The 24,159-nt window shown below is 48.8% G+C and overlaps 1 protein-coding gene across 30 annotated transcripts in view; it reads left to right on the forward strand.

Moving 5' to 3' along the window:
* MSI2 (musashi RNA binding protein 2) overlaps positions 1-24,159 on the forward strand; it is a 212,802-nt gene that overhangs the window by 66,107 nt on the left and 122,536 nt on the right. For all 30 annotated transcript variants that reach the window (XR_009726918.1, XR_009726921.1, XR_009726924.1 and 27 more), the window contains one exon: positions 9,138-9,230. Coding sequence is in view for 23 of the 30 variants with exons in the window: in XM_061363312.1 (XP_061219296.1) it covers positions 9,138-9,230 (93 nt within the window). In the remaining 7 variants the exon portion in view is untranslated. The remainder of the gene's footprint in view (positions 1-9,137; positions 9,231-24,159) is intronic.

Consider the following 24,159-nt stretch of genomic DNA (forward strand, 5'->3'; position numbering starts at 1 on the left):
AAACAAAGCAGCGTGAGGCAGTTATCATTCTGGGTAATAAATCTCTCAGTGTTGGGTACCACTTGCTAATGGGCTTTGGAAGTGCAACTATACGTCAGTCAGAGCATGCCTTCAGCCTGGGCAGCGTGTGCATGCAGTGCAGTAGCTGTCAATGTGCTGCAGTGCTGATTGCTGTTTGTGCACCCAGGCCCGTGCTGGGGGGAGTGATGGGTTTGTGAGGAGCAAGAGGCAGCTCTGCGGTGGGTGCAGGGTCCATGCACTTACCCCTTTTCCTGCCCCTGTGTCTCAATGCCAGCTCCTCTTTCAGCCCAGCGTCCTCTTCTGACTCTCGGTCTTGATGGCACATGGCTAAGAAATGAGCCCTCCAAGTTTTGGTGGTAGTTGTTGTTGTTCCCTGACAGCATCTTTGGTTGGCAAACACTGGTCCAGGACCTGTTAGTGTGGTTCCCAGCGCTGGGAGAGATTTCTTGCCGGGGTTTGTAAGAATGATGTAAATGGATCCGACATCCTGGCTATAAAACATCTGTAACATTACACATTTAGTTATGTTACTAGGGACTTGAGTTCATTTTGATGGGTGATATTTTATCTGCTACTTTCCCCCTTCTGAAAGCAAAGCTTTCTGGAGAGGAGGATTTATAGAAATATATTCCCAGCACAAAAAAAAGTCCTGCACATTAAGATGTTGGAGTAAAGGAGAAATAATGTCTTTTTGTGGAGACCTTGGCTGATTTATCTCTTGCTTGGTAGTTTGGTGTGACCTTCCTAGCTAGGAACAATATCTTTTTATTCTTCCTTTAGTAACAATAATGTCACTAACAATGTCTTGCGCTATTCCAGCATCTTCAGATCACCCTTTCAGCGGGTTGGATGTTTCAGGAGTGAAGCCTCACGGGCTCCATTGAGCTGTGGGGCTATATTTTTGTTCTTTTTGTGGAAATCAAGGCACATCGCACTCGATCGTGCAACGTACTCAACCTAATGAGGCTTCCCCAGATGCTGGGTGTTAAAACGTGTGCCTCAATGCTGAGCCCTGCAGCCTCCAGCTGAGCTGCTCCCCAGGCTCTTTGAGACATCAGCCCTACAGAGACTGAAGTGACTTGCCCCGTGGTCAAGAAGGGAGTAAACATCACACAAGGGAAGGAAGCTCTTGTAGCTGCACGGTGCTGCCTTCCCTTGGAAAAAAGGAGGAATGTTTTCTCTTGTCTTGCTTCCACTCTCCATTCGTGATGCTGCTCCTCAGGGGCCCTTTTATTCCTCGTCAAGGGTTATTTGATGTGCTTTAGAGCGACAACTATGTTGCTTTCATAATGGCTGGTGGGTTTCCTCCCTGGCAAGGGAAACATCTCTCTTTTGTGAAGGTAGGAGTACTGTAATTCCTGCAATTCACCAACCCATTTGTGGGGGGGGGAAGAGGAGAGAGGAAACTGCAGCATTTGAGAGAATGGTGGAAGTGTTTCAGCAGCAGTAACAGGCAAATCTGGACATTTTTCAGGATTTCCGTGGTCTCGCATCAGAGGAGAAGATCACCCTTGTGAAGAAGCCAAGCAGCATGTTGCATAGACATTAGCTTGACTCAGCAGATGAAGTAAAACTTGCTCATCAGTAACTGATTGCCATGTGCATCCATATTATGTAGATGAAATTAATCAAGGCTAAGGGTTAAAGTTTTCCATTTGTTCCTTTCAGAGAAATCATCTGGAGTACGCTGGGAGGGAGGTGAATTGCTTCACCCGTTTCTCTTCCCTTCCTGCGAATTCTCCTTGCTTGAGCAGAACATGATGGAGACTCTTAGCAGAGAGCTCTCAGCGCTGATTTGACAGGGTTATCGTGAGGAATTAGTTGATGCTAACTTAGAAGTATTTAAATTATGTTCTGCTTTCTGCTCTCTAGAGGCAATAAACTTCTCTTTGGAGTGACCTCAGTGCTTGGAGCTGGGAGAATTTATAAACTCCCTCAGAATGCCTCTTCTCAGGCTCTGCATTGGGCTGCGCTCTTGGGGTTTGTTGAATGCTGCCTTAAACCTCCAAGTGCATGTCTCCCTTCTCCTTTTCGTGAGTGCATGCTGAAAGAAAGGGTCATTGCCAGCACTGGAAAGTCCATTGTAGCTGTAGACCCACATGTGTTTGGGCATACTGACAGAGCAGGCTGCTTGCGTGCTGGTGGAATGGTGCAAGTGCTTTCTCCATGGTGTGGCAGTGTGAGTTCATGGGCTTGGGAAGCCCGCCTGCTTGGTGGACTACGGCCTGTGGTTGAACGTGCCTTTGTCTGAGCTTCCTTGGGCCATTTGATGCTCAGCCTTGGGAAGGGCTTGAGGCTGGCGAGTGGCACCACAGCTTTTCAAGTGTGGGCCTTTGGGATCAGCTGTCTTGGGAGCCTTCCATCACATTGACCTTGAGCATCCCTTGTAGACATGTTCTTTCACAATTGGAGGACACAGGTTTTCTGGTTGTATTGTGGGTGTGGCACATGGTGGTCATTTCTAGAAGGAGGTACAGTATAAATAGTGGAATTGATGAAGGTTGTAGTGCTCACTTAATGCTCTGTTCCCATCAGATACTGCTGCCATGTCTTTGAACGCGAGGTCCCTGGGCACAAAGCCATGTCTGCCTCTTGCCTGCACAAGGTGAAGTTTTACCAGTAGCCTGTAGATTTAGGACTGGAGTCTTAATTGCTTCCCACTGGGACCCTTGTCCCTGCATTACATGGGCATTGCAGAAATCCCCCCCAGTGCACAGTCACACTGGGCAGTGCTGTGCATCTGTAGTCCTGAGGTGTGTTCATTTAGAAATAATTATCTTAATTTAACCTTACTGCTGCAGGTTTTAAGCTGAGGAGTAATCAGGCCTTAGAGGAGCTGTCTGCACTCAGCTGATGTGGAGAGAGAGCTCCCTTCCTCACCATACCGTGCGTGAGGAGCTAAAGCAACCAGGGGCACTGACATAGCTGTTCCTCTGTGTTCCCCCCTTCCTGCCTCTGAGCCTTCCTTCTGTCACCCCTACAAGAGTTATCTGCTAGAGCAGGGTGGAAGGGAGCAGCCCTGGGGGATATGGTATAACTGGTTATAGCAGGGCTGTGGGGCTGTGATCTGTTCCTGCTCTCCGGAGGGGGGGCAGTTTGGCTCGGGTGGTTTTTGCTGTATCTTTTGATACGAAGCTTGAAGCCAGATTCTGGGGCTGATTTTCAGGAGATTGGGTCTGCCATGAAGGGAACTCTTTGTGGTGGTGCATGGGAATGGGTGGCTGTGCCCAGGGTGCAGGGGGTGGCTTGCAGGGTGCTTTGGGGAGGGTATGGGATGCTCCCCCCTGTTCCCAGGGGTAGGCTGTGGCCTGTGATGAGCTGCTGTTGGTTACCTGTACCTGTGAGTGAATGAGGGGCTGGTCCTCCCAGGGGGACAAACAGGAGGGTTCAGTTTGGTCGTGGTTGGGGAGATGAGCAGGAAGGGCTGTGCTGGCCCCAGGCCAGGTTTGCTTGTGAAACTCCACAAATGGCTTCAGTGATTGCTGCCAATTCAGTCTGTCACAGAAAAACCACTTTGTGTGTTCTGCCTCCTGCTGATGCTATAGGCATGGAGGGAGAGAAGGCAAACACCAACCCAAACCTGACCCTCCCAAAGGTAACAGCAAAACCAGAGACAGCCAAAACAGGGACAAAGCCAACGGTTTCCTTTATGGATGGCTATGGAGAATACAACCCATCTGTAATGTCCACAGCAGTCGAGGGAACTGATTTAGCCAGCTGGGAATCTGTGCTGCTCCTCCGGATCAAAGAGCCCTTTCATTCCTGCATACCTTCCTAGAGCTCGAGTTGGTTCTCAGGGGATGGCGTTAGCTTGCACAGGGGTCAGGCACAAGGTATTTGCCCTGGTTAAGTCTTGCTGAAATCCTGTTTTGAATCCTTAAGGCATGTTACCTGTGGCATGTAAAGCATTGCTGCCTTAGCACAGGATGGAGTTCCTCTTGCTGTTGGGGAGCTCGAGAGTCTCATATTTGCTTAGCTGATGGTACACGGTCAGCAAAACACGTCCATCATTTGTCAACCGCACAGTAATGCCTGGGGGCTGGGATGCATCCTGGGTGTTCTCTTGGTGAGCGCAGGAAGGATGTCAGCTTGCAGCACATGTTGCTTTGTATCGTGTTCCAGTTTGGGGTTAATAGCTTTTTGGAACTTCCTGCAAGGAGCCTGGAGGCAAAGGGGAAAAAGCCTGGAGAATTCTTGCTTATGGTTTGTGCTCTGCCAAAGCAGCCCAGCAATTCAGTTAACAAGATCACTTCCCCTCTTACATGAGTTAGTGTTGGTTTTAATTAGAGGTAATGCTGTGTAGTTTGAATGTACAACACAATGGGGTATAAAATGCAGTTCAGCATATATAGCAAAGATGATTTTTTCCAATTATAAAGCTATTTAGAAGCACCTTCTAAACGTTAGAAGTGATGCTAAGTCAAGCTGCAGGTTAGGTGAGCAAGCTGGAATGCGCGTGCACACACACATCCGTGGGGCTGTACAGGAAAGAGGGAAGTGCTCTGGAAAACAGGTCTGTGGGCAGAATTATCTCAGTCTGACATTAATGCTAATTTCAGCATTAGTGATGCAGGTTCACTCGTAGTACCCTGGTCCACTCCTACCCCACGGAGAAGTTGAGGATGCGAAGCTGTAACGGATTCCAGAGGGTGTGCACCAGAGCCGAGTTCCTGCACAGGTTTCCGGGGTGTTCTCCAAGCCTTACATGTATTCCTTTGCTTCAGTGCCTCTTCCTGCCTCCTGCTCATGGAGAAAGTGCTCCTGCTTTAAATAGAGGCTTGGAGAACATCCCGGTGTTCCTGGCTCCGCTGCTGAGTCACTTCTTAACTGTATCGCACCTCTGGGTAACCCGTTCTCAAGGCACGTGTCTGAGATCTGAACTTCTGGGAGTTCTGCAAAGTATTTCCTGAGCTTAAACTCGCCTTTGGTCGTTTTTAATGGCTGCAGTGTCAGACAGTTTCAGTGGGGAGGGAACAGCCTCCAAGAGACTAAGTTGGTACCCGAGTATGTGGGGCTGCGAAGGGAGATGGAGCTGGAGGCCCAGTTCCTTCATTTTCCTTGAGCGGTTTGGGGTTAGCTCATGGAGTGTATTGATGTGTTTGGGGCAGGATTTTTGTTTCCAGGGACTTTGTCTTCATCCTGTGGTAGAGATTCCCCCGATACGTCCCATTCCAATCTTAATTACAGCCTTAACCTTGCAGGAAGTGGCATACAATCAGAAGACTCATCCTGCTAAAGCAGGGCGCTGTTTCCTTGCTTCTGCACCACCTGGAGCGTCTGCTCAGCTTCAGAACACAGAGGTGAATGTGTTTCTCAAAAGCCAAGGCAGTGAAGAGCTTGTCACCTTGCCTGGCTCTTCACAGCAGTAGTCACACGTGTTTTGATTAACTGCAACCCCAGCACAGCACACAAACAAAGCAATTCTGCAGGTACTTACAATTAACGGGCTCTGTAACCAGCCTTAGATCCCACTGTCCCCTGTCGATTCCTTCTGCAGCGACACAGAGACGCCTTCAGTATACAAAGCTTCAAACCCATCTCAGATCTGCTTTTGCAGAGCCCTGTGATAGTGAGTGATAGATGAATTCTGCTGCAAATTCCAAACAAAGACATGAAGCTGGAAGTGGTGCGGTTTTGGTGTGACCCAGACCTCTCGGAGTCATTCATAAAACACAGGCCTGTGATTGATTCACACAGATCACTTCCCATTGCCCAGATGCTGCTGTTCCACCCCAGGCAAGGAGCAGATGGAGCCGCTCTCTGAGGGGCATGAACCCCAAATCACTGCGGGTGACTGAATCCCTTTGCTGTTTGTGGGAGCCCCCCCACTGCAAATGACCTCCAGAAAGCAGATTCTAAATTAACTCACAGGGAAGGATGAGGCTCCTCAGTGGCTTTCACTGGGGAAATGCAGGCTGGGACCCGTAGGTTATAATAAAATAATTGGAATGTGTGTTTTTCTTAGATATACACATAAATGGTTTTTTATACTTATGTTTTCTTGTTATAGATATGCTGATTTATTTTCTGAGCCAAATGAGAAACTTTGATTTTAAAAGCCCTTCAGTTTTTAGAAGAGAAACTCCTCAGTTGGCTCAGTTCCTTGTGCTTCTGATCATTTGTCATCTTTAATGTAGTTATTTCTTCCTAATCTAACTCTCCCCTCTGGCAGGTTCAAGCCATTCCCCTTGTCCTGTCCCTACATCCCTTGCCCAAAGCCCCTCTTCAGGTTTCCTACAGCCCCTTTAGGAGCTGCTCTAAGGTCTCCCCTTCAGGAGCCTTCTCTTCTCCAGGCTGATGCATCCCAGCTCTCTCAGCCTGGCTCCAGTTTAAAACCTGTCACTGGTGATTCAGTGACTGAAGGTGCAGTAAAATCCCGGAGATGGGGAATACTTGTGGGTATTTGTGCTGTTTCTTGAATGCTCTCTCATGTTTGGCCAATGTGTTTGCAAACCTTTGGCATTGGGCTGTTTGTGCTGCGAGGCTCGGGGCTGTGGGTCTGGTGTGGGGCTCTGGGGGAGCTCTGCAGTGTTCCCCCGATGAAGCCCTGCCTCCTGCCTCCTCTGTTGGGCTGGAGAAGGAGGATTTGCAGGTTAGAGCAGGACTTGGAGGCGTTGTTTGCAGTTGGTCCCAGTCCCACCGCAGTCATCTCATACTTGCGGAGCAGTGAGGCTGTACCAGCACGGACACGTCACCAGCGTGCAGCAGTTACCTGGCATTGGGGTTGCAGACAGCACCAACAGCAGCTCCTCTGCTCACCTGGGGCTGCCCTGGGTGCCATGGGCTCCATCCAAGCTGAGCACAGTCACCACTGGCTGTGGGCAGCCCCATGGCACTGTGGTGAGATCCAAATCCATAGGGGCAGAAGGCTGGTTTTCCACCCCATCGCAGTGTCTTGGCCATGTCTCCTGGGCTGATGGTTGGGTTGGGGGTGAGAAGAGGACTCCATGGTTGAGTCAGATGGGGCTGAGCCCATGGTGGGTCTGGGGTGTGCTGTTACCTTGTGCTGTGGGTGAAGGGAAGGCGATGAATCCTCCTGTTGAGGCATGTCAGGATGGGAGAACTGCCCAGGCTACCCTTTACCTCTGTTCCTTTGCTGAGGGGAAGACGTGTACCAGGGCAATCGAGCCGTCTCTTCAGGAACAGGCAGATTGTAAAAGCAGGCTTAATTTTGTGCTTCACTTTTGTACCAAAGAGCTGATTTCTGAACCCATTTCCCAGCCCGCAACACATCTCAAGGCATTAAAATATTGTGAATTTGCTTGTCATTGCCAATATTTCCTTTGACTGAAGCTATTGAAACAAAGTAGGGTTTTTTTTCCTTTCTTCCTTAACCTTCAATCTTGCCTCTAAAAGAAGGAGCTCTTTTCTGTCTTTCTTTCTTGGTCAAATATAAAAATGATGATAATTTCAAATATTGCTTTAGAATAATTGCTTTCCTCCCCCTTTTGTATGACAACAGAAGCTTGGCCTGATCTTAAATCAGATGCTGGCAGGCAGAGGGCTCTTGACAGCCCTGCAAAATCCTTTAGTTACAAGTCGGCTTTAGCCAATTCTTTATTTGTAAATGACAATTTTCTACAGAAAAATATATGCTTGGGCTTCAATTTGGGAGCCCAGATTGCGGCCAGGGAAAATAATTGAATTTTTACACTGTTTTTTTCTGTCTTTTCTTCCTAACTTAGGAAAAAAAAACCTCAAGTGAAGCTCTGTGAAGCACGTTAGGAGGGGAAATATCCACCCCGCTTCATTTGAGCAGCAGTGGAGACAGCAGGGATGTGATGTTTAATGTGTTCTGCACTCCGAGTGTTTGGGGCTCCTGCTAGGTTTGGGGGGGATGGCTCAGTTCTGTGCCGGTGCTGCACAGCACTGTGTGTCACAGAGCCAGGGGGGCAGTTTGGGGAGCCCCACTGCTCACAGTGGGTCTGATGTGTGTCCGGCCAACTGCCCTGTGGTGTTCCCTTTGCATTGCTTCAGCATCCGCCGGCCGTTGTGTCACCAGGCAAGTCCTGGTGCTGGAGTTTAGGGGGCATTTTTTGCCTCTGGTCTTTGTAAGTTGGCTCCTGTTGTACAGAAACCAAACTCGGGTGCTTTACTGCATGAATCTGTTAGTGATGTGAGTGTTGGCTTCAGAACATCTCGATGTGGTGGGGTAGGCTGCTAATACGAGGTGTCTCCAGTTGTAAGGTCGCTGCCTGCTCTAAGCTGGGGCATTTCCCCTCTGTCCAAGGGTATGGGGAGGATGCCAACCCCATCAGAGCATGGTGACAATGTTGTCCTGGATCTGCCTTGATTTAAGGTGGCCCACAAGGATCAGATGGTTTTGGATCAGCCCACCAAAGGCACCAGCTTCCACTGGCACTGTTAGGGATTTGGATCCTGCCCATCTCAAAGGGCTTTGAGCTGTGGGTGATGGGTTATGTGACAGAATGTTCTCCGTAGGAGTCCAGTGTCATCCCTGCACTCAGTATGGACCAAACTCAGGTGTGGGGGTCAGCAGGAGGAGCTGGGTGCTCAGCTGGGGTCTTGGGGAGCGCAGAGGAGCTTCTGATGGGCCTGATCCAGCCCTAATGGATAGTGATACGATAAGCATTTTGGGTGGAAGGTGGTCTGTGGCAGCTGGAGGAGCACTGCATCAGCAGCATTCACCATCTTCCTTAGTGTGATTGTTTCTAAAGTAACTGCACAAGTTCCTTTTAAACTGACCCGTGGAAACTGAGTAACACAGCTCTTCAGTTCCATGTAATCACCTTTTGCCTACCAAGGAGCGTGCGCTCTGCCTGTAGGAGGGGAAATGGCTTGTTGTCTTTGCGGCAGCTATGAGGATACCGCACTTGGACTCCTTCACTTCTCTTGGCATTGAGAAGCACAATAAAACCCACTTATTAAAACAAAATATCCAGGGGCTGAAGTTGTTATTGAGAGGCTGTGCTCAGCCGTGCCTCGGATAAAACCCGAGCAAGACGGGGGGCGGAAAGCATCAAATCAAATAGAATCTGAGCTGCTCTGGAAAGGAATATTCCCATTAAGTGGGTTAGGGATGCTGTTGCTGTTCTGCACTGTGCTCTTTGAAATAACCTGGTTAAACCATGTGCTTGTCTTGTAATTTCTTACAGATGGTCACAAGAACAAAGAAAATATTTGTAGGTGGATTATCGGCTAACACGGTAGTGGAGGATGTAAAGCAATACTTCGAGCAGTTTGGCAAGGTAAGTCCTGCCCCCGTGCGCGGCGTGGTTTGAATTCCTGTCCTCTGCTTGCTTCCTCCTGTCTTATTGAAGTGTGGCTTGAAAACAGCAGTGCAGGGAGTTCTGTGCTCGGGGGAGGCCAGGCTTGGTGCCTTGCAGGGTAATCTGTTGTAGCCTCTGGAATCCCTGTTCCGTGTGGTGCATGTGTACGACATTGCCAATGCTTGTTTCGTTAAAGAGAGTCACTGGGAGGTGAATCTGTGTGTGTGTGTGTACATCAGCCTTCTGTTTAGCCCTGACCAGTGGCAAAAGGAGCAGATAGACCTGTTGGAGGGAGCTCACTGGGTGGTGAAAATGCCTGGAGGAGCCAGTGAATAGGCAGAGTAATGTGGAAGTCACCAGAATCTCCATCCCATTTCTTATTGAAGCATCCTCATGCAAGATCCTGTGGAAATTTATGTAGAATCCTGACATCATTTAAAAGAAAGTGTATGTACAGCAGGAATCCTGACCCTTGCCAGAACAGTCCTTTCTGTGATGGAACAGCTCAGACCCCAGGCTGTGACTGGGGCTTAGTGCCATCACATTCCTGGACCCCAAGGCTTTGGGATGCTTGCTCAGGAGTCCAACAAGGTGAAAAGCTTGCAGAGCCATCTGCTCCAAGAGCAGTTCATGGTGTCACCTTCCATGGAGACTCCTGTCAGCCCCACTGCCTGCAGGCTCCATACAGCTCAGTTCCTATCTCTCAGGTACACCAACTGATGGTTTGGGTACATGATTGCATGAAGACACAACGGGATATCCCAAAGCAAAGCATCTCCCACTCCTTGGAGTTCGTTTATGTTTCTCTTATCTACCCCCAAAGCCTTGGTCGTGCAGTGCTTTGCTGGGGGCTGAGGGGGTGAGTTTATAAATGGTCCCTGTGCTGGACTGATGGTTGTTTTGCAAACCTTTCATGTTATTTGCAATAATAATCTTCGATTCTGGCAGGATGTTTACAGCCTGCTGAGCCTTTTATTAAAGGATTACAGGAGCTTTTGGTTGTTTCTTCTGTAGTTACTTCTAATTGCAGAACTCTTCTAACCTGTATTTTTGAAGTTAATAATAGTTTCAATAGAAGTGCTTTGCATATTGTCTGGATGCTGCCTTAATATAATCTTTTTAATTTCACCATCTGGTAGTTTCATGCTTGCAGTTTTCCAGTCCCTGAGATTGCAGACAACGAGGCTGTGTTTTTCAGGAGTGACTAGTGATTCGGGACACTTGAGTCCTGCCTTTGCTGAGGAGGCTTAAAAGGGGTTTTCCTTTCCAAAGGCAATGCTTTTGGAAAACCAAGCGGTTTTTTCAAGTGTCTTAATTTGAAGGCTTAAATTAAGGTGCTGGGAATAATTGCGCAAGGTGTGATGGAGGCTGGAACCTGTTCCTCTGGCAGTCAGTGCTGCCGAGGCTGCGTGATCCAGTCCTTAGAGACCAGCTCCTGTAGGACTCAGGCTCACAGGGCCTGGTCCCTGTGATACCAGGCGACATCTTCCAGGTGGATCCCTGTTTGATGCTTTCCCATTCTAGCCTGTGAGGAGGAGATGAGTTTGGGGAGGTCGGTGATGTTTTGAGGAGAGGCTTCTTGGGCCTGTCACTGTGTCTCAGCCTCGCATACAGGCATTCAGGATCTCTCTGCTGTGCTTTGCTGTTCATCAGAGACAGTTTGGGTTGTGGGGTGTCTCAGGTGCTTCTCCCCAAGGCTCTGGTGGTGAGGAGATGCAGAGCTGGTTAATGACCCAAGGAACCTGTGGTCCAGCTGAGTTAGAAGACTCATTAATGTGCTGCGGTGGGTGTGATGTTACATTCAGCTATAATGACCCAGAACTGGTCCTGTGTGACCTTCTAGGAGCAGCTTCCTTCTCCATTTGCTTTCCCACCTTTCCTTGACTCCCTTGCTCACATTGCAAGCTCTTTGTGGCAGGTACTGGTGATCCATCCATGCATTGCTTAGAGGACAAGCTTTGCTCTCCACTCCAGCCATTGCAATGCAGACAGGGCATGGTGATGGATTAGCAAGGTTTGCATTTGCTTAGCACCTCCTTAAAATAAAGCAAATTGCCTTAGCTAAGGTGCAGAGGAGCCGCCCATGTTTGATAAGAGCATCTCAGGTGACTTGCTCTTTGAAATGCTGAGCTTATTTATTGGTGTGGAAAGAATTGCTTACCTGCTGCTGCGATTCCTGAAATCCTGTTTGTACTTGCTGCAGAGAGGAGCTTTGCAGCCAGGGGAGGTTGTTTTGGTAACTGGATGTAGCTCTCAGCATACCCAACGTGTTTAGAACAGCTCCCAGCTTTGGGGCTCGCTCCTTTAACTGGAGCTGGCAGCGAAGGCCGTGAAGTGTTGAACTGGAAACTGCAGCTTTTGGGGAAGTAAATGCCAGGAGCTTTTTGTCCTCCAATAAAAAGTGCTTTAATGAAGCCTCTTCCCTGACTGCACCACTGAAAATGCTTCCTGTGAGAGCACCAAAATGTGTGGCAATAAAAACTCCTGAGACTGATTGTGAAATTCCTGATAGTGATTATTATTTCTTCCTATAAAGCCCAGGATCTGCAAGAGTCCCAGCTTTGATTTCAGGAAGATGGGCATCCCTGGCTGCTGTAAGCTGTGGAGGAAAACTGGGGAATCAGAATCGTGGAATGGTTTGTGGCTAAAGGGAACTTAAAGCTCATCCAGTTCCAACCCTTGCCATGGGCAGGGACCCCTTCCACTGGAGCAGCTTGCTCCAAGCCCTGTCCAGCCTGACCTTGACTGTCCTGGTACCTGATCCTGGTAGTAGAATGCAGATGTTTCTGTGATGCTCTGTTATTTCAGTCAAAGATGTTTCTAACATTCTGGCCAACAAAATACTTCATTGGCGACATGAGCCATGAGCAACACTGCCCTTGTGCTGAGTGAGAAGCTGGCTGTTCAGACCAGGTTGTAAATGAGGAAGTGCTGGAAGTGAGGAGATCCAAAGGGAAGCTCAGTGGGGCTGCGCTTCCCTCTCCTGTGGAGATGCCACAGGCTCTGCCTGGAGCCATCAGCAGGTCTGTGGCTTTCTGGAGGTGTAAGCAAAATAGTGCTGGAGGAGATCAGGACGAGTTGGAGCATTTCAGGCTTCTGGTATCACTGAAATAAAAGGGGGAAAAGGAGCAAGAGCCTCTGAAAGCCTCACCCTGGTTGTGCCCAGCAGCAGAAAGCCCCCAGCCGCTAAGGAACTGCACTTCTCAAGACGTGAGTGTTCTGCACCTTGTCAGCTGGAAGGGGCTGATGATGAGGGGGTTCTTAGGGTCCGTTTTTACTGGGTAATGCTCCCTTTAGAGAGCTCCTGTGAAAGTTGTGCAGTCCTTAGTTTGCGACTTGCAATTATACTTCACATGGCGAGCTGTGTAATTAGTTTGGAAGACTTATGCCTAGTCATTGGTTTATCCTAATCGGCTTTGGCTTTTCCCAACAACAAAGTGAGCTTATTTTCCTAAGCTGAAACAACTCTGCTCCCTTTGTTCCTCTCTTTTATTGTCTCATTCCTTTCATTCTGTTTTACTGCCAAAGTTTTGTTTCATTAGGCCTACAAGTCATTTCCAATCCAGTGGGCTGCTACAATAAGGCCTTTATAACTCAGCTGCCCTGGTTCCCATGTCCCTTCTGGTCTGGAGCCAGGACTTGCTGTTTGACATGGGATTTTAACCCTTTCGGTGCCCCAGCTGCCAGCACCCCCTTTATCCTCATCAGAGAGGTGAAGGCTGGGATCAGGGTGGATTGGTGGGACCATGGGATGAGCCCATGGACCCAAACGGTGGCGTGTGGCTGTTAATGGATGTGTCCATGTGGTTGGGCTCCAGGTACAACGTTTGGACCCAATTACCACAAATCAATTCCAAGTAAAATTCTTCGTTCTGGAATGCTGTAATGAGCTTGGTGGGAACAGCCCTCTGAATGAAAAGGCCCCTGTGTCCTTGCAGCCGCTGCTTCCAGCACGATGGGAGCAGGGCTGTGTTAAAGGTACGTTTCAGTTGTCTTGAGCGATTAGATCAGCCCGTGTATGAGTGGTGGTGTCGCAGAAACGCTGCTTTGTTGTGTGGGAGAGAACCCGTTCAGATTGATACCCTTGAACAAGAATGGTGATTTGTAGATGAGATGTGGAAATAGTTCTGTGGGTAAACAGTAGTTTTCCATACTGTTATTTCTAAGTGCTGCAAGAGCAGTGCTGCTGCTGGTGCTTCCAGCTGCTTTCCTCCCCCGAATAATCTCAAGCAGGAGCATTTGCTCTGCTTTCGTTCCTTCACAGCAATCCTAAAGCAATTCTGGGGGAATGGGGCTGTGGCATCTGCTTTTTACTTGGGATTTTCAGATGGAATTGGAACCGTGCGCTGTGCATGAATCCTGTTTTCTGTTCTGGCTTGCCACGAGGCCCCAGACAACTTGCAGGCGTGTTTCAACTCTGCTTGGAGTATGTTGCTTCCTCAAGAATGGCTTTTAAGGTTTGGGAATTTTGAAACAAGGCAGGATTTCACAATTACCTCTCTGGATCTGGAGGGTTTTGTGCAGACACTTGTTATTTCCTGTGAGACGCAAAGCAGGCCGGTGGAATAACAGCATCTTGCTGCTGCTGATGGGGGGGGTTTGCTGTGAAACTGTTGAGCTGCTGAAGGCTTGTTGTTTTCTCACCTCTCCCTTCTATAGGCAGGACTTGCTGTTTAGTGGCAGTTGAGCAAGTGAGAGGAGAGTCACTTCTTTGCTCCAGGCTCAGCTCAGGAAGCTAAGCTGGAAGCAGCGAGGAGCTTGTGGACACAGAGTGTGAGAATGAGAGTTTCTCCTTTGCTTGTCCATCCCGACATGCTATAACACAGACAGCAGTGCAAACAGGGAGCAGTTTAACTGCTGCAGTTGGTTGTAGCAGGGTCCCTCTGCTTTCTCTGTGTATTGGGAAGGGGAAGGTGTGATCCGCACCGAGGCGTTGAGCCCGATGGGGTGGTTTTACATCCCGTGCTTCCTGCATGCTTTCCTCTGGCAGCTGTGCAAACAGGGGAGAGAACTCCTCCTTGTTGGGCAGAGCTGCCTGGCTGTGAAGGAGTTAACGCGCCCTCCCAGCATTAACCACTCCAGTGGTTTACTTTTCCCTGAGACCTTGAGCCTGGCCTCTGAAGATGTTATTACAATAGAGTTGTTAGCATGAGAAAAGGTGCTTTTCTCGCCATGGGTTCATTTGGGGGGATTTGGGAGTCTCTGTGAGCTGGGGCTAAGGCCAGAGGCAGGAATTCTGCTTGTCTGAAAGTGAAAGCTCAGTTAATTTAGCCTTGGCATCCAGTTTGAATTGTATTGTTAGTCTGGGGGACATTGATATGTAGATTTAATGGTCAATAGGATGGTCTATTCTTAAGGTATTTGCTTTGCAGGAGAGTTGGGTTTTGGTCTGACAAGTTGTTAGCCTTTCATGTTTTCCAGCGCTGTATTTCCAGGTTCAGTATTGATGAATTGGTGACATCTTATGAAATGAAGGGACAGATCTGGACTCTAAGTTATGTTCCAGTCTGCAATAGCCAGAGTTCCCAACACATCTGTGATATGCAGTAAAAGAGGGAACGTGTTGGCATTGTTTTAACTGCTGCTAACCTCAGCGTTCCCTTGCAGAGTGACTCTGAGCTCAAGACCTGGTGTGAAGTAGCTTATTGCTCATTATATTCTTTTTTCTATCTGCATTATGTACCCTGGGAGAAGCTGCTCCATTTGAATTTCTGCACCTCCTCAGAACAGCAAGCAATAGGCAAGCACATCATCGTTTGCAGCGTCCGATGAGTTTGGGGTGATAAGAACCAGAGGTTGGGGGTGCTGTTCCATTACAGTGACATGGAACAGGGTCCAGCCTTGCTCATGCTCCTGCTCTGCCCTTTGCTTGTGCTTTAAAGTGCCACTATGTCCAGACTGCCTTATCAGAATGTTACATCCATGATATTCCAAAGGATAATGAATGTTCTTCAAGTCTTTGCTTTGCATTGTGACAGAGGCATCTGGGATACAGGGGTCCCTCATGGCCTAAAGCACTTTGATCGCTCCTCCTCCCTCCCACACCCGGTTGCCTCTTCAGTTTTTCAGCATAGGAAGTCATCTTTAGGTGGTCTGCGATAAGACGCGCGCATTGTGGAAGTGGTTTTGTTCCAAATGAGACGTTGGTTTCTACCTGCACTTCATAGAAGAGGAAATGCTGGGCAGGGTTTGTGGGCACCGAGGCTCTATCAGGGCTCGGCAGAGGTCAGAAGCAGCTTTAGTTCCCTTTCTACTCTGGTTAAATGAAATGGGAGGAAGCTTCTGTGCTGCAGCGCTGTAACCCGTGTGAGGTGAGCCCCTGAGCATCTGTCTTCTGTTTCCTATGTGCCACCCGCTTGCTGTCTGACTTTGGGCAAGCTGCTTTGTCTTGCCTTACGTTTCCTTGCCTTTCCTACGTGGGGAGCTCTGCAGGGCATGGGAAATGCAGATAGGCCAACACTTGGGACACACTTTGTCAGTGCGGACTCGATGCAGATGGGCACAGGCATCCCGACTGTGTCCATGGCCATGGTGGCAGCACCCAGGCTGGTTCAGGTCACAGAATCGCAGCCTGGTTGGAGTTGGAAAGGACCCCAAAGCTCATCCAGTTCCACCCCACTGCCACGGGCAGGGACAGCTTCCCCTAGCCCAGGCTGCTGAAAGCAGCCCAGCTCCAAGGAGCCCTAACAGCAGGGCCTGCATCCTTTGCTTAAAATGCACTGGTTTTAAGACAAACAGATGAGCTTTCGGGTTCCGTCCAACCCAAACCATTCTAAGACTCTATGTTTCCAATACATGCTGCAAAATTGCATCAGATTCTGCTTTGACACTTGAGGTGCAGGCTCCTGGCCTCTCCAGGAGGTTCTTTACAAGTGGAGGCGCTGCTCCTGGCATCCATCAGATGCTAACCTGCATCCAGAACTTGTGTTCTTTGGGTAGCTCCAGCTGAGGGTGCCAGCGCTTGGTCTTGGGAAAACTCAGGTTTTAACATTAGTTCTCCAAGGACAAAATAGCAGTGGTTATTTAGAACTTTGTGGGGAGCAATTGAAGCTTGCACTGGGCTGCTCACGGATTTGGGGTAGGCTCGCCAGGTAAAGTGAGCTCCTTAAAGCTCAATCAGTTGGAGAGTGTGTTTGATCCTTGTCATTGTGCTCCATAATGAACACAGCAGCACTGAGTGACAGGCTGTGAAACGGGAGGGCTTTTTAAAGGCAGCTCTGATTCTGGGCCCTTAAGAAGAGGGATTTTAAATGTATCCATGAGGAACTTCAGATCAGTTGTTCCAAATGTGGAAGAAGGGCACAGGTTGCTGGAAGGAGGTGTAACATCTTTACCATGTGAAAATGAGTGGTACTGGGTTACCCATCATCCACTGAGCTGGTGGTTCTTGTTTTGGTTGTGTGCTTGTCTTTTATTTATCCCTGTGGTTTTCCATGAGGGTGCTAAAGCTCCACAAGAGAGTTTTTGGGCAGTGCTAGAGGTGCAGTAACCCAGCTTTGCTCTCACATACAACAGTGAGGTACAACCAGCTTAATTAAACTCATACTACTTGTGCAGAGGTGGAATACGCGGTTCATTGACATCCCTCTCCCACACGTGTATCTCTCTTAGGAGAGCTCAGTGTGTCTTTTTCTGGGGAAGAAATGTGCCTGAGAACATTTTTTTCCCTAGAAAACCAGTTTCTGGTGAAAAAGGTGTGTGTTGGTGCAGTGGAGCAGCAGCCAAGCGTGGCAGCGTGGTCAGCATCAGTCCTGTCAGTAACCATCCGGTACTGGGTGATGTGCCAGCCCAGGGAGGGGGAATTGTGGTGTAGTGTATGTATTTAGAGAGAGGCATGTGGTGCAGTATATGTATTTATATAGATAACTTCAGAAATGGGGACAAGGGCAAAGTAGCTCAAATGAAGAGCCAATTAAGATAATCTAAGCAGAATGGGGATTAGCTGCCTCTTAATCTGAAGGATACCTAAAATGCATGTGGCCAGTTTAGATCCATCAAATGTTGTCTCTGTCAGGGACATTCAGAAGAGATTGGGGGTCAGTAGGAATTAACAGTGGTGCTTTCAATTTAAAACGTTGTTGAAATAGTGATCTGGGCTCTGGTGGGCCCTGCCAGCAGAATATATCACAGGATATGCCTCTTTGCTGTAATGTCATGGCCGTGGAGGTTTGAAGGAGCATTGGATCTATTGTAAAGATTGCTCATATAAAAGGAGTTCAGCTTTTGCAGTTTTCAGTGGCAAATCTATGAGGGAAAAAGCTGCTGTGTGTTTTCTTACTTAAAGTGGGTTGCAGAGCCCATCATGCCCTTTGCTGAGGCTCCAGTGGGACAGGTTGGTCCAAAGGAGCCAGTGGTGTGCGTTCCCGTACCACTGGCTGGTTGTGACGTTGAGGTTATGTTTGCGCCGCCGCTCCAGGCTGTGGATGCTAAATCTCATCCAGCACACACGTGTGCAGGGTTCCACTGGGTATCTCCATTGTAGGGCTGGTGTTGGAGGAAGGGGTGCGTGGTAAAGCAGGCGCTGGCTTTTCAGGAGAAGGTCCCTATGTTGACTCTATTACTCTGATGAGTGGTTCAGCGAGTTCAGATCGGTGCCATGTTAATTGTCAGGCCTGGGAGGGTGGGAGCAGATTTCACCGGGGGCAATGGAAGAGATCCAATGAATTTCCACTCTGTTTCCCTGCTTGGCAAACCAGCACTTACTGTCACTTTGCATAAATAGGTTTATTTCCAAGGGTCAGCCGTCACCACTCCCCCCTCCTCGCCTCCCGGCCCACCCTCCCCTGAAGGATAGGAGGCCGACGAGCATTTAATTTCCCCAACAGCAGGTGCTTGTCATCCATCTGAAGATAGCTGCCAACATCTGGTGCAATTGCCTCAGCAAACGCCGTAACAAGGCGGCCTGCAGTTCAAACGCAGAGAGAGCATTGCCTCTTTAATGATAACAAGCTGTTGGCTTCCCCTCGGAGATGAATTCATCTCACAGATGTTTGTCTAGTTTTGGCAATCTTATCACTATAGCTTTGGTGATTATGCTCAACTGGAGACTATTACTATAAAGGAAGTTTGAACTTGTTCCATTTTTGCATTATTTATTTATTTAGCCATTTATTTCTTTGCTTTCTGGATATAATTTGTATCAACAACTGTAACGTTGGGCCCATTACCCAAGCACCCTTATGATTTTGTACTGCATCTGTTGAACAGTAGCTCGCTACTTGACATTCCCCACCGGCACATGTCTTTCAGCCACGCTGACGTTTCTAACATTCCCCATCAACAGCTTTGTGGTTTGAACCCTCTATTTAACACTACATTTTCTGGGATGACTTGGCTCTCACTCTGCCTCTTCTCTCTAATAAACTGCAATAGAATGACTATTTCTGCAAAGCAGGAGTCGCCAGGAATGTTCTGGGTACTTCCATTTGGACGGGGGCACGCTGGTGACCTTGGCAGGCGTTTGTAATGATAACGTGGGACCATCTTCATTGTTGTCTCTTGAATGCTTCCAGCCTCAGAGTGATCGTGTGGAATGCGGGGACCTGGAGGCCGAAGCCTTCAGAGCTGTTTGCTTTTCTAACATGCCAGTTTCGTTGTGTTCTGTTTGGTTTTTAAGGAGATGTTTTCTCCTGAGCGTGTGGAAGTTAATTCTGGTAAATAGGGTTTATTTTTGGAAGCATGCTTGTGAATAGGTGACTCATGCCTCAATGAAGATGTGTCACTGTTGGTGGGGACACCACGTATAGCATTTCTTAGCCTATAAATAGATGTCAGTCCGAGTATTGGTGACACGGTGATGCTTTGCATGGACTCATTAGCTGCAGAGCGGCTTCTGAGGAGAGCGCTCAGTGTCAGTCCCTCCTGCTGGAGCAGTAATTCCTGCTGATGCTTAAGGCATAAACATCAATAGCTTTATAAAATACTGGGAGTGCTTTAATTGGCCCAGGGAAATCAAAACTGAGGCACATTCCATGGCCCCATCGTGGGGTGTGCATTCATAGTGCTGCGTGCCACTGCAAAGGTGGGAGAGACTGAGCTGGGGGGTTTGGGTGCTTGTCAGAGGCCAAGGGTATCTCCTGCATGGTCCTGGATTCAGACACACTTGCTCGTGTCACGGGTGCACTCAGTTCTGTCACTGAGGGGGATGTTAAACTGAACACTGAGGATTAGAGATCACCACTGTTTTCAAATACAGGAATTAACAGTTCCTTTTTTCCCCATCACTGATGCTAAACTGGTTCCGTGTTGTTGATGTTTGCTCAACACCATTTACCCACCGACACAGCACATATGGTTTAATGTCTGTCCTTTTTTTCTGCTCCCGCTGTAGTTACAGTATTATTAAAAATCCATTAAATTTTGATGTACATCATAAAGTGTGTGCTCCCCTGAATGCGAGCGCGGGTAATTATTTCTGATGAATAAACCAAAAGGACAAGTATGTAAGAAGTTCATCCTGCAGCTTTCAATTTTCATTATATACATCTCCTTCAGGGGCAAGCGCTGTGATGCTGCAGCCGGTTATTTCTGTGGCCTGGCTCTCCTTAGGGATGGGTGATGACAATGCAGGCTTGAACCGGCACAAGTGGGTTTGTGGGCAGATTTGCAGAGAAATGGTTAAGCAGGGGAGGTGCCTCCTGGGGAGGGGGAGGATGCGATGAGCACTGCAGCACAACAGCAACTTTCTGTTGAGTTTGTGTGTGTTGCGTGCGGGCTTTGTGGGATCTTGGAAAGTAACCCAATTATTTCTCATTAGGGTAACCCAGAAATCCAGCAACAAGCAAGGTGTCATTGCTGAAACCCCACCAGGAGGCTAGGCAAGCTCCTCTTGGTTTCCAGGGCCTGAAGCAGGCAAGGGAATCATTAAAAATAATGCATTACAGTGTCCATAAAGTTTCATGCAGTATATAGCGGTCCATAGGGGCCTCACCTAGTTTCCTGTATATGATACGTACATAGTGGTTACAGCATCTCATTAACTTGCCCATAACACTGAATGTGCTTCTCTTTAACACCCCCTTCAGGCTTCACGTGATGTGCCGAGCATTTCCTGATAAGCAGGAACTTCAGTGTTTATCATGCTTGTCTCCTGTCCCCACCAGGCTGAAGAAGCTGTTGGCTCTCTCCTGTCCATTTCATTTCCTATCCCTGGCTGCTTTGGACAGAACCCAGCTCTGGCAGGGCCCACTTCTCTCCCTGACAGCATTTCCCAGGCTTCTGCTCTGGTTTTGAGTCACCCCCAGGTATTTCTTGAGCTTAAGAGGGAGTGTCTGTACCCAGAGAATGAGTCTTGTACATAGAACAAGGGCCCTGCGAGGGTTTTAGCAGCAGCAGCACACAGCTTTTAGCTGTCCTAAATAAGAAAGCTCAATTATCCCACAAGTCCTGTAGATCCCATCAAATCCTTTGTTACCTGTGTGGTTTTTTGCACTTGGGTATTTGTGCTGAAACTGCTCAGGACTTGATGGGTCCTCCAGGGTGACTTGGTTGCTTTTTGCCCAGGAAGGATGCTTTTCAGGGCTTTGCACTGCTGAGCTGGGAGGTTTAGCTGAGTTTCGATAAGTTGGCACTGAGGAGAGGTGATGTTTTGAGCTGTTGTGGCTGTCAGGGGAGCTCAGGGGGAAGGAGGAGGAGGACAGAGTCCTGATAGTGCTGAGGCCGCAGTTTAGGAGTTGAGCTTTGCGACGTGGCACTGATTTGCTTTGTTATTTTGGCCTTATTTGGCTTTCCATCCAAAATCTGGGGCAAATCGCGTGGCTTTCGTACTGCTGCTGGAAGCACAGGCTGCTCCGAGGGGGAGCGAGCGTGGCTGCGTGCAGCACCTTGCCATGACCTTGATCAAAGTCACCGCGCTGCTGCGATACCCAGGGATGACAAACAAGCTCACCTTCATGCAGTTTAGTCTGGCTGGCTTTGTTCCTTCACCCCCACCCTCCCTGGGAAGGATTTTGTTTGCTTTTCCTGAATGGAAGAGGCCCTGTTATCCATAGTCCTCTTTGAAAAATAAACCTCCAAGAAGGAAAACAGAAGGGAAGGAACAAAGCTCAGATGCTGTCTGATAACACAGAGCAGAGGCTGATCTGGAGTTCAAGGCAACTTGAACCAGAGCTTTGTGTAAGCATAACACAAATCCTAACATTTTTGGGTGGTTTGAAACTCCCCCTCTCCCTCCTGTACCTTTGGAAAACAGGCAAAAAAAGAGAAGAATTCTGGAAGTAACATGTATTAATCTTTTTGTTATTGTTTCCTTCCCCCCTCTCCATCACCTTCAGTTAGATTTATGCTCTCGAGTTCACAAAGCCCGGTGCTGTGGAAAAGCTGTATTTCATTTGACCTTCTGACTGTATTTTCACTTTAAGAAAGTAAAAAGTACTCAGTAAAGAGCAGGCTGCATCACTTCGAAGCCCAGCAGCAGCTTCTCAAACTGGGAGGATAAACAGGAGTAAGAAAGAGGGGATGCCTTTGCCTGCTGCCAAGGGGACCTGTGGGACCACAGTGTCCCACCCCATGGGACAGCAGCTGCACAGGCCCCTGCCAGCTCCATGAGCTGCACTTTGCTAAGTTCATCAAGCTTTTGTTGCTTTTATGTACTCTCTGGTCACTTGAAATGCCTTATTCCTGTTTGGAGCCTGGAAGCTCTCCTGTCTAATGGACATGAGGTCTCCATAGCTGGTGATGTGGGAGGAGAGTGAGCTGTGCTGGCTGCTTATGAGATCTGGAGTCATTTACTTGATGGACTCTTTAGGCTGTGATGGCTGCGGAGGAGCCTGTCGTGTCGGAAGGAAGGAGCCACAGAGATTAAACACCAGTGGCTGTGAAAGCAAATGAATCAACACAGACATCACTCCATGGTGCTGCTCCCTGCAGCATCACCTCCTCTGCTGGTGCTGCGGGGTCCCCGATGCCACCACAGTACCTGTGCAGGGGAGAGTGTCCTCTTGATGTGACCTTGAGTACCCAGATCTGCCTGTCCTGTGGCTGGGATCTGCATCTGCAGGAGGAGATGATGGGGAGAGAGAAGGGGGCTTGGGTTCCTTGTAGTGAGGAGTTCAGCTTCTTCGTCCTGCAGGTGGACTAAGGCTGTGTTGGGTTTTTACCAGGAAAGCAGGAGTGAGCATTAGAATCACAGCTGGTGGCAAGGTGCCCTCTGCCTCGCTGCTGTTGATGCTTCAGAGCACACCACATAGCATAGCCGACTCCTTTTGGTCAGCTGGGGAGGCTCATGCACCTCACCAGGCTTCCTGGTGGCAGTGGCAGCGTGGTCATTGCAACCCCAGTGCTTCCCTTGCTGAAAGTGGGGCTCAGGAGCACACACACGAGCGGCTGGGTCACACGTGGGAGTGCTTGGGGCACTGCAGTCATGTTGGGTGGCTCCATGCTGCTCAACAAAGGGCGTGAGGCTTCCTGCCTGGCTTAGCTGGAACCCAGCCCCTGGAGCACCACTGGCTTAAATACCTTCAGTGGCACCAGCACATGCATCTTTAGCACTTTGTGGTTGCCTTTCTGGGGTAAATGAGTAGTAAATATTGACTGTTCCCCACCCCCAAAAGGCCGAGGAGGATAAAGGAAAACCTCAGTAATGCCAGACCTGCACCTTGCTCATCAGTAATTAGGGTGCCGGTTCCTGGAGGAGGGAGCTTTGTGCTCAGTTGACTCATAGGTCATGTTTTCCATTCCTGCTTCCCGGTTTAAGTGGATGGGTTTACATACTGTCCCCTGACCTAAAAATTTGCTCTGTAAAATGTACAGAAGGTGCAGTCTGAGATAGAGCATCTTTTGGGACTGGAGGCTTGCTTCTGACCTCTATTTACTTGATGTAAATCAAAGTGGAGTTAGAGTTGTGGAAATAGGACAGGCCAGCTCTTGCGTCAGGGGCTGTTCAGCCTTAGCCGTGGTAATAACGCAGTGTAAAAATGCTAATGCGTGGTACAGCTCTGCCGTGGCCTTTGGTGATCAGAGAGCAGCTCTAAGAATAAGAGAATTGGAGATAATTGATGATGCCAGCCAGATTGGTTGTGGATGCGAACTGGCAAAGCCCCTTGAGATGAAAGGAGCTGTGCTGGTGCCATGCTGGTTGACGTGAGCTGTGAATGGGATATGCGTGCTGGAAAAGACATCCCTAGTGAAGGAAGGACCTGTTGTGCTCTTCTATATCTCATTTCTCTCCATACTCATGGGGCCTCCATGAGCAGAGGGTGGTAGTGCAGCACCGGTGTCGCACACAGCCCCAGCAGGAGCCTGTGCTGGTCTCTTACAGCCCAGGAAAGAATCACTCGTTTGCTTCTAGTGCTCCTGAAATATTAATGCAGAACAAATCATCCAGTTTAAGCCAAACATCAGAGCGAGGAGAGAGAAATGGTGTGTGATGCTCTCCGTGGTTTGTGAGGGAAGTGTGCCTCTGCTGTGACTGAGGCCTCCTGGCACAGAGCCCTGTGATGGGGGGGCACAGCATCCCTGGTGCTGGGGCAGTGAGAGCTTTGGTCCCTCACCCTGCCCCGGTCCCTGAGGAGCTGCACTTACCCTGCGTCATCTGTGGATGATGGGGAGGCTACCTGGGGACTTGTTCAACCAAACTGTTTAAAGTAGTTCCTTTTCCCGGATGGTGGATACAGGAGACATCCCCAGCAGCCTGCTGGTGATAATAACACTTACATGGCACTTTACATTTTCAAGGTGCTGTCCACGTAGCTGATCTGTCTTGTCTTTTGGAGCGATGTGTAGTTAAACTGGAAGGATATTGGCCTGAATTTGCAGCAGTTGATCAGCCACGCCTGTGGGTGAATTTACTTTTCTGCTGTTTTGTGCTATGCGAGTAAACTGCTTTCTCCTGTGTAGCTTGACATTGATTCCAGCCTTTCATCTTGGTAGTGAAGATGATCTTTAAGCAGAATGGAGGGAAAAGATGTCT

Source organism: Neopsephotus bourkii, unplaced genomic scaffold (genome assembly GCF_033783945.1).
Source record: "Neopsephotus bourkii isolate Nb327-2 ecotype Australia unplaced genomic scaffold, CSIRO-AGI_Nbou_v1 NB_1154, whole genome shotgun sequence".
NCBI lineage: Eukaryota > Metazoa > Chordata > Aves > Psittaciformes > Psittacidae > Neopsephotus > Neopsephotus bourkii.